We start from the raw sequence: 10103 nt of genomic DNA, 5'->3' as shown, positions 1-10103 counted from the left end.
CCAGATTTTTGTCAAATGTCATATCCACGCCAAAGACTGTTTGCCATGGCTGTGGATTAAAGGTAATCATGTTGTAAATAATGTTCCGTTTCTTTCACAGACCAATAATTTATCTCCTTAAGACATCAATCTTATCTACAGGAGCCGCAGGTATACATTTTGTTTTGCCTGTATGTGTTTTTTAGACTCTTAAAGTGCCGATAACCATTGACTTGTATATTATGAATCCCCAATGACCACAGTTTTCCATATATATAACAAATATGTTTGTGAAAAGGCTGTTTTTTTTAATCCATTGCAATCAAAACCAAAAATATTTGCTTGAGGCATAGAACTGATAGCATTAACATTGTGAGCTCATTTTTTGTCACAAAAACTTTATTTTTAATTGTCAGTCCTGCATGGCTGAATAAAGTCCAAAGCTTAAAACCCGTTAAATAGCATCATCTCACAGTCACATTATTTCCCTGAATGCTCAGATTAGCAGTGTTTTGTGATTTCAGTGCAGATCAGCGATGAAGCCGCCATCTCCGCGGAGGTGCTGGTCCTGGACAGGTGAAGGTTCAGTGTAACCCCGATCCTCAGTCCTGTCTGGGAGAGAGAGGGAACTGGTTTATTTCACTTGTGAGCACAGGTGAGATGCATTCATGTCTTTAACAAATACTGTTTAAAGTTAGCTTTATTGTTAATTCTGCCTCATTCAAACATACAGAGAATTGAAATTTTGTTACTCTAAGACCCGTTGTGCATACCGCTAACAAGAACACTACTAGAGGAATGTAAATATTCAATAAATATAAAAATTTTAGTCAATTATACAGACAAAAACACAATATACAAATAAGGTCACATAGCAGGTAGAGTGCAAATAAGTGACTATGTGGCGTAGTGACACCATATCCTAAAAAACAAACCTCGATCCAGACTCTTTCTCTAACTTTCCGCCAATTTCTAATCTTGCTTTTATTTCAAAGATCCTTGAGAAAGTTGTTTTGACTCAGTTACAAACAAATTTGACTTTAAATTCGGTGCATGAGACATTTTAATATGGTTTTAAAGCTTTGCACAGAACGGAATTTGCACTTTTAGCACGGAAGTGGTGTTAGTGAGGCCAGCAGGGGGCGCCCAACCTGCGGCCTGTGTGGGTCCTAATGCCCCAGTATTGTGAAGGGGACTCTGTTCTGAATGAATGGTGAATGTAAAAAGGGATATCACAGCTCATTTTCAGCTAAGTTAAGGGAAATGGCACTAATTAGCTAACGTTTTCTTTCCCAGACACACGTCTTAGATGCCATTTATCAAATTTGAGTTAATAAACTGCTTCTTTCACTATATTAGACTTGTCACGATACTGAATTAAAAGAAAAAGCCGGCAATTTCTGTGTTTGCACTGGGTGAAGTTTGTAAACTGAGTGCAAACCAAACACAGATACACGGAGACTGAAGCGCGAAGCCGTGTAGATCAGTCGAGTCATCCGCGCTCAGCAGCGCTTCCATGTTAGCGGGAAATAGCCGGGTTTAAAACTTCAGTACCGGGACAACACTATTACAGACAAGACAAGGGTGTGCTGCAGAGGACTGCTGTGTTTTATCAATCACCGGGTTACATAGACTGAAGCAGGAAAGCGTCCGCACGGTTTTTGACTAGTGCCATGAACTGAAGCCCTGGGGTCCGTTCTTCGTACCTCGCTTAAATGATCTAAGATGATTTGGCAGATCCTGGATCTTTTAATCTTGATAACTGATCTCTCGCTAATTTGGTTCTTCAAACAAGTTCGCGAATCAGATTAGAATGTCTGGATGAACTGATCTGAGATCGCTGCGTGTGTTGTGAAGGACAGATCTATCGATCCTCGAAATCATGATCAGCAATGCAACGATTGGCTGACGGCACAGCAGCGTAATGACATCATCTGATTAATATTCAATTATCCATGTGAGCAAAATTACATCAAATTAGCAGTAAACGGCTTGTTAAATATGACACGCAATAACCTTCCACATTTGTTGTGAGCTGCAGGCTTTACTCTTTCATGTGTCAAGAGTATTCATCATGTGTTTCAATGCAAATCAATGTATTTAGTTTTACATTTAGAAATGATTTTCTTTATTATAGTAGCCGTTTTTTAATCTGTGTAAAGAATAACTGGTTGTTAACAAAAGCGTTTTCATATTGGTAAAGGCGTCTGCAACTTTTGTGAAGCATCAAATCACCGGCATATTAGCTGTCAAAACATGTTTATGACTGCATAAATGTATTATTGCTTTAAAAAAGTCACATATTGTGCATTTCTATTATACACAATTTGTACTAAAGCGATCTAAAAAGTTCATATCATTAAGTTTTCTCTTTGCACCACCAGGTGGCAGTCTTTGTACTGTCATTTCGAGGGTGCAGATTGCAAAAGTTTTATTAATATGTATAACTTTATTTATTTTATTAATGACTATAACTTTATATATATAGTTAAAAAATATGTACCATTTTCCCAAGAGTGTATAACTACGACTGTAAGAAAATATCAGAATTGGGAACATACTTTCTGTATTATCTTTGCTTGAACTGAGCCGATCTAATCCTGTTTATATGAATTGAACCTGCTCCCGATCAGGTTTGCCCTAGCAGAACTGTTGCCATGACAACAACTCTCGGATCAGCTTTGAAGAATGAAACGATCCTGGATCGTGTCAAATCGTCAATATCCAAATCCAGCTAACTGAGTAACCCACGTATGCAGAACGGACCCCAGGAGGACACTTAAGCGCATCACTGAGATTGTGATCTTGTTTGATGCTAATTTGCTTTTAATTGTTTAAAATAAACTTACTGAATAATATTAAAGTGATGGTTACACCATTTCTGCATTTTGAAATTTCGACAACAGCTGGAGGTTTGTAGTCTACAGCATGTTACTGCAATGTTTCCAGTGCTGGTCCTATTGACCTTATTCTAAAATGCTGAAGTGCGCCTGTTTTCGCGATTGGCTAAGAACTTCCGTTTCAGTCGCCTATGGGAGAAATGACAAGGAATAATAAACGGCAAAAAACGGTCAAACTACTTGCTCTACAAACAAATGTATGCATGACTATACAGACCAAGTAGAATAATATAACAAGGAAATATCAGTTTGCAACATCAAACAGCGAAACGAGCAGTTTTTAATGTCTAAAAATGAATGGAAGTGAATGAAACTGGAAGTCTCGTGCCAAAAAGGTTCAAATGGCAGCGCCCACTCGTCTGCGGAGAATAAGGTCATTACTTCCGGGTTTCTTCCCACCGCAGCCTCGCTTTGGTTCTTTAAAATGGCGGCCGCGTGAAATAAGCGTATACTGCTCTGTGAGCACTGTCTTTCAGATGAGACGTTAAACCGAGGACACTCTGTGGTTGTTAAAAATCCCAGGATGTCCTTCGAAAAAGACTAACCCTCCCCATATCATGATTGGCTTCATCACTCCAACGTCTCCTCTCCACCAATCAGCTTGTGTGATGTGTGCGGCCTGGCGCAAAAATGGCTGCCGTCACGTCATCCAGGTGGATGCCGCACACTGGTGGTGGGTGAGGAGATTCCCCCCTATGTGTAAAGCGCTTTGAGCGCCCAGAAAAGCGCTATGTAAATATAACGAATTATTAATTTAGGTAATTATTAATTATTTTAAGAGTATCAAGAGACATTTATACAGAAACTGATTCTGGGAAATCTATGGCGTTAGTCTTATTATAGTTAAGTTCTGCTTTTGACCTGATTGACCACAAGAAAATACATTTCAATTTTACACACTTAAAATAACTCACATCTACCACAGTCTATTAGATGAGGTGAAGCTTTGTATGCGTCTCACCTGCTGTCGCCTCATAGGAGATGTTGTGTTGTTTTAGGAGTGACTGAAGCCGTTCGATCTCTGTTCGCTGCTTTTCAAAGTCCTGTTAAAACAAACACGCTTGTTTACAACGGATGCAGCAGTTAAGCAGAGTGAAGGGTGCAGCATTTACATCTCTGACCTGTGTGCACTGCTCCAGACTGGGATGTGAGACAGAAGTCACGCTCTCCTCTGCCTTCTGCTGCTGAGCTTTTCTCAGAAACCCAGCCTCTTCAAACAGCTCCTTCAGCAGCTTATTATAACCCTAAACACACACATATGCCTTTAATTTGATGTTCTTAAGGTTTGCGTGTACTGGAAGTTGCTGAGTGTTTTATTTTAATATGCTAATTGGCTTCTAACTGAGACTGAATATTAAGTAAGGGGCGGGGCTTTGTTTTGCACATCATTCCCTCATATTGGCCACAGCCCTATAACCCTGCAGCCCAAGACCGGTTACTCACTGAAGCTAAGCAGGGCTGAGCCTGGTCAGTACCCGGATGGGAGTCCAGACTAGGTTGCTGTTGGAAGTGTGTTAGTGAGGCCAGCAGGGGGCGCTCAACCTGTGGTCTGCGTGAGTCCTAATGCCCCAGTAAAAGTGAAGGGGACACTACACTGTCAGTGGGCGCCGTCTTTCGGATGAGACGTTAAACCGAGGTCCTGACATTCTGTGGTCATTAAAAATCACATGGCACTTCTCGTGAAAGAGCAGGGGTGTAACCCCGGTGTCCTGGCCAAAGTCCCTCTATCGGCCCTTACGATCATGCACCCTGTTGGTGGTGTGGAGAGACCCCCCCTCATGATTGTGAAGCGCTTTGGGTGTATGGCCATACACAATAAATGCGCTATATAAATACACATTACATTACATACTGTGGCACACTAAATGTGCTCAGAGGCGCGTAGATAAGAATATTTATATACAGTTGCTATAGAAGTCCTCAGGTTAACATCAACAGAAGGACCAACTCCAAAAGCAGAAGCAAATACTTAGACTTTGATTGAAGATTACCAAAACGAACACATTTTTTCAGTGGACTAACTTGCACCGATTAATTATTCACCTTAACATTGTCAATTTTGATTTTACGCAGACTTTTAGTTTATTACAGACGCTTTGTATCCTGTTGAACATGGATTAAAAAAACACTACATGAGAAATCAGCACTGTATTGTGACATGGACTTTTTTGTGAAAACTTTGCAATTCAAATGAATCATGTTGACATTTGAGCTCAATAAAGACACAGTTCACCCAAAAATTTAATTCATTTACTCTCACTCAAGTGGTTTTCTGAAAAAATAATAGTCTTTTTTTGCTTCAAGATGGACACCAGTGATAATCAAATACACCAGTGATTTATAAAACCAGGCACATTTATTGAAAAAAAAAAAAAATGTCTTGAATTGAACTATGGCCTAATCCCGGCTTATTTCAAACCTAGTTAGTGAAACCAGGACTTAACTTATATAAAAAAACTTGCCTACTCAAAATGTAAACCAGCGATGTCCAAACTCGGTCCTGGAGAGCCGGTGTCCTCAAGAGTTTAGTTCTAACCCTAATCAAACACACCTGAACCACCTAATCAAGCTCTTTATAGACATACTAGAAACTTCCTAGCAGGTGTGTTGAAGCTAGTTGGAGCTAAACTCTGCAGGACACCGGCCCTCCAGGACCGAGTTTAGACACCCCTGATGTAAACGTACAGTAGTTAGCAAGGGTTTTTTGTGTTACCTGTTCTGTGATGAGTTCTTCATATCGAGATTGTGCAATTTCATCCCACTCCTTCTGTAATTTCTCACTTAAAACCGGATACACTGAAAACACACAAAAGCACGGCGAGAGACTGTGAATACTGTAAATAGCTTTTAAAGGAATGCTACACTTTTATATTTTGAAAATAGGCTAATTTACAACTCTTCTAGAGATACACAGTTGAGTTTTACAAATGTTGTTGCCATTCAGCTGATCTTTGAGTCTGGCGAGAGCACTTTTAGCTTAGCTTAGCATAGTTCATTGAATCGGATTAGACCGTTAGCATCTCACAAATTATTATTATTTTTTTTTTTAAAAGAGTATCAATAATTTCCTATTTAAAGCTTCTGTTGTTATATTGTGTACTACGACCAACAGAAAATATAAAGTTACTTTTTTATAGACTGACATGGCTAGGAACTATAATCTCATTCAGGTGTAATGATCAAGACATTGTTGCCATACCATGGCTGCAGCAAGCAATGACATTACTTAGTGCTGTTACCTAGCTGGGGACTAATTTCAGATGCACTGCTGAAAACAGGAACATTTTTTTAAATAGGAAAATTATCACTTTTTTTTACCAAGATGCTAATGGTCTAATCTGATTCAATGATCTATGCTAAGCTATGCTAAAAGTGCTCCCTTCAGACCCGGAGATCGGCTAAATGGATTAAAAAATGGTACAACTCGCCTTTTTAACTGTAGGGGAATTGTAAAATGAGCCTATTTTCAAAACAACAAGGAGTGTACCTTTAAAACTTAACTAGTTGGATTAGATTATTAACACACATTGCTTAACTTACCTAAGAGGGAGTGTGAATGGCAGACTAGTGGCGTCTCAAATGTTAGAGAATAAACACACGTTTGTGGCTCTGAAACACCTGCTAGTTTACTGCTGCTTCCACACACCAGGAGAACCTAAATGCAGACATAAAATAGTAAATTAGGTCAGCATTTACTGAAAATACAGCTACATAAATTATATGTGTAACAAAATATATAACAAAAGCAGAGCAGCACGGTGGCTCAGTGGTTAGCACTGTCGCCTCACAGCAAGAAGGTCGCTGGTTCAAGTACCATCTGGGCCAGTTGGCGTTTCTGTGTGGAGTTTGCATGTTCTCCCCGTGTTGGTGTGGGTTTCCTCCGGGTGCCTCAGTTTCCCCCACAGTGCAACTAAATTGGCCGTAGTGTATGTGTGTGAATGAGTGTGTATGGATGTTTCCCAATACTGAGTTGCAGCTGGAAGGGCATGCGTGACCTCTAAAATGAAGACTAAGCCGAAGGAAAATGAATGAATGAATAACAAAAGCATCTCCTACCTTGGTCTGTCTGTTCTTGTTTCCGCATGAATCTCCTTCACGCATCCACATGCCAGTAAATGTGTTATTCTCAATCTCCCATTCGTGCCAAATACTACACACACACATACACACACACACACACAAAAGTACTCTTAAATAATGATTACCTATGAATAATAGAAAAAAATATAAGCTAGACCAGGGGTGGCCAACCCTGTTCCTAGAGAGCCACCTTCCTGCAGATTTCAGTTGCAACCCATATCAAACACAACTGCCTGTTATTATCACGTGGTGTTCAGGTCCTAATTAATTGGTTCAGGTGTGTTTGATATGGGTAGCAACTGAAATCTGCAGGAAGGTGGCTCTCCAGGAACAGGGTTGGCCACCCCTGAGCTAGACGCATAATTCAAATATAAAAAAAAGACTTTTATTAAAAGATTACCCCAGTATACCGCTGTATGCGTTCCATCTGAAACTCTGTTCATGCTGAGTCACATTATGAAAAGGACAAAACACATATTTGTATCTAAAAACAGAAGAAAACGTGTTAGTTTTTATTTCAATTGCACAAAATTCAGTCATTGTCGTACATGACAAAGTAAAAACACGTATAAAATAATATACAGACTATAAAACAATCAAAGTGTGATAAATACTTAAAGGGATAGTTCACCCTCACATTTTAATTTACTCACTATTTACTGTCTCAAGCGGTTATAAACATTTATGAGTTTCTTCTGTATTCTGAAGAATGTTGAAAACCTGTAACCACTGACTTCCATAGTAGGAAAAACATATACCATGGACGTCAATGGTTACAGGTTTTCAACATTTTTCAAAATATCTCCTTTTGTGTTCAAAAATCATAAGAAACTCATAAAGGAAACAAAACAAGTAAAAAGTGAGTAAATGATGACAGAATGAATCATTTTTTGGGTGAACTATATGACAAAGTAAAACACAATGTACATCAGATGAAGAGTTTCAAAACAATTAAAGTTTAATAAATATTTAAAGGGATAGTTCACTCAAAATTTGCTCACTGTTACTGTCGCAAGTGGTTTTAAACGCACAAAAAGCTGAAAACCTGTACCCATCGACTTCCATAGTAGAAAAAACTAATTGTATGGAAGTCAATGGTTACAGGTTTGCAGGTTTCTTAAAAACATCTTGTTTTGTGTTCAACAGAATAACTTATGAAGATTAGAAACACGAAAAACGTGAGTAAATGATGACAGAATATTTCATTTTTTGGGTGAACTACATCACAAAGTAAAAACACAAAATAATGTACATCAGATGAAGAATATCAAAGCAATTAAAGTTTAATTAATATTTAAAGGGATAGTTCACACCTAAATTACAATTTACTCACGATTTACTGTCTCAAGTGGTTTTAAACACAAAAAGTAAAAACCTATTGGCATCGACTTCCATAGTAGGAAAAATAAAATACTTTAGAAGTCAATGGTTACTGGTTATGGTTTACTATATGACAAAATAAAAACACATATTGTACATCAGATGAAGAGTATCAAAACAATTAAAGTTTAATTAATATTTAAAGGGATAGTTCACCCAGAATTAAAATTTACTCAAATTTACTACTGTCTCAAGCGAAAAAAGCTGAAAACATGTAGCCATCGACTTCCATAGCAGGAAAAACAAATAGTATGGAAGTCAATGGGTCCAGGTTTCCAACATTCTTCAAAATATCTTCTTTTGTGTTCAACATAATAACTCGTAAAGGTTTGAAACAAGTAAAAAGTGAGTAAATTATTACAGAAAGTTTCATTTTTTTGGTTGACCTACATGACAAAGTAAAAACTTATAAAAATAATGTGCATCAGATGAAGAATATCATAATAATTAAAGTTTAATAAATATTGAAAGGGATAGTTCACACCAAAATTTAAATTTACTCACCATTTACTTTCTCAAGTGCTTTTAAAAACAAAAGCTGAAAACATGTAGCCATCGACTTCCATAATGGAAAAACTAATTGTATGGAAGACAATGGTTACAGGTTTGCAGCTTTCTTCAAAATTTCTTATTTTGTGTTCAACAGAATAACTCATTAAGGCTGGAAAGAGGTAATAAGTGAGTAAATAATGACAGAATATTTAATTTTTCGGGTGAACTATCCCTTTACCTTTATCTTTTGCGCCAAAAAAGAAGACAACCACTAAAATGTCATTCAGTGTAACAGTAGTTTACGAAGAAACTATATGATATGGCATAAAACATATATACTAGATAATCATATTTATATATTTTTTTTAATGTGGGAAAAATGTTACTGACGTTGCCTCAATGTAGTTAAAGCATTTTCCTGCCAGTCTGTGCAGATGTGGAGGTCCAGACACTGGAGATGGGCTGACTTTAGCCTGCAATCGACTAGTCTGAGACACAAGTGGATTATTCAGTCTGAAAATGAAAAGAAAAAGGACATTTTGAATACAATTATTTTATATTTGAGCTGAATATGTTTTAGGAGCTGTTGGAAAGCTTACCCAAATGTGTTAGGTTCCTCCACTATCTTCATCTTCCCTCCTGACGTCACAGCCACTGACAAATAACATATAAGAACACCACAGCTGTTATGAATATTATTAGCTAAAACTCTACATGTAAAACCAAATACATTAAAACACTTTCAGTTCCGCGTGTTCAGCGCTGTGTTGATTTAATTATCTGATAATACAATTAGAAGGTAAGTCGATTTGTTATACTTACCTAGTGCTGTCAGATAAAACAGGCATACTTTAAAATTTACAATCTCCATAACTCGTGAAATCCTCAGATTTGTATATAAAACTACATCTCTGTTTATCGTCTGTGTGTTCATGTGACAACTGAAAACATCACCGATGTAAAGAGTGGATGGTTCTATGTTTTATGAATTTGTCGCTTGTGAAACGTATGAATTATCAAAACAGGACATTATATAATAGTTTTAATAGTAATAGAGAGGACGATATCGTTTTAAATTAAGATTTAATAGTTATTTTAGCTGTTTAAATAAAACCTAAAGCTCGAAATAAGCATCAAAACGTTCGTAAATCTTAAAAATGCGGCGCTGACAGTAAACCAAAAAATAATATGCTACATTTCCGGGTTTGATTCCGCAAGAATAAAAGTCCTATTGCGTTTTTACGTTTTTGATTATTACGTGTATGCTATGTA

General features: G+C 37.5%; 1 protein-coding gene across 4 annotated transcripts; it reads right to left on the bottom strand.

The window, feature by feature from the left end:
• Window positions 1-357: 357 nt before the first annotated feature.
• On the bottom strand, window positions 358-9789 carry gnptg (N-acetylglucosamine-1-phosphate transferase subunit gamma). 4 transcript variants are annotated; one of them, XM_073940226.1, is made up of 10 exons: window positions 9654-9786; window positions 9431-9485; window positions 8335-9344; window positions 7360-7679; window positions 6936-7029; window positions 6420-6534; window positions 5593-5675; window positions 4001-4123; window positions 3841-3922; window positions 358-591 (listed from the first exon to the last, which is right to left on the bottom strand). In XM_073940226.1, the coding sequence occupies exons 4-10, from the start codon at window positions 7497-7499 to the stop codon at window positions 500-502; spliced, it is 729 nt and encodes a 242-aa protein (XP_073796327.1). In that variant the 5' UTR covers window positions 7500-7679; window positions 8335-9344; window positions 9431-9485; window positions 9654-9786; the 3' UTR covers window positions 358-499. The 4 variants fall into 4 exon arrangements, with proteins under 4 accessions (XP_073796327.1, XP_073796328.1, XP_073796329.1 ...); XM_073940227.1 differs by having other exon boundaries at window positions 7360-8272; window positions 8496-9344; NM_001002057.2 differs by having other exon boundaries at window positions 361-591; window positions 7360-7443; window positions 9222-9344; window positions 9654-9789.
• Window positions 9790-10103: the final 314 nt, after the last annotated feature.

The sequence above is a fragment of the Danio rerio genome, chromosome 24, assembly GCF_049306965.1.
Source record: "Danio rerio strain Tuebingen ecotype United States chromosome 24, GRCz12tu, whole genome shotgun sequence".
Taxonomy (NCBI): domain Eukaryota; kingdom Metazoa; phylum Chordata; class Actinopteri; order Cypriniformes; family Danionidae; genus Danio; species Danio rerio.
Note: the sequence above shows the minus strand (reverse complement) of the source record. Positions and strands in the feature narration are given on the sequence as shown.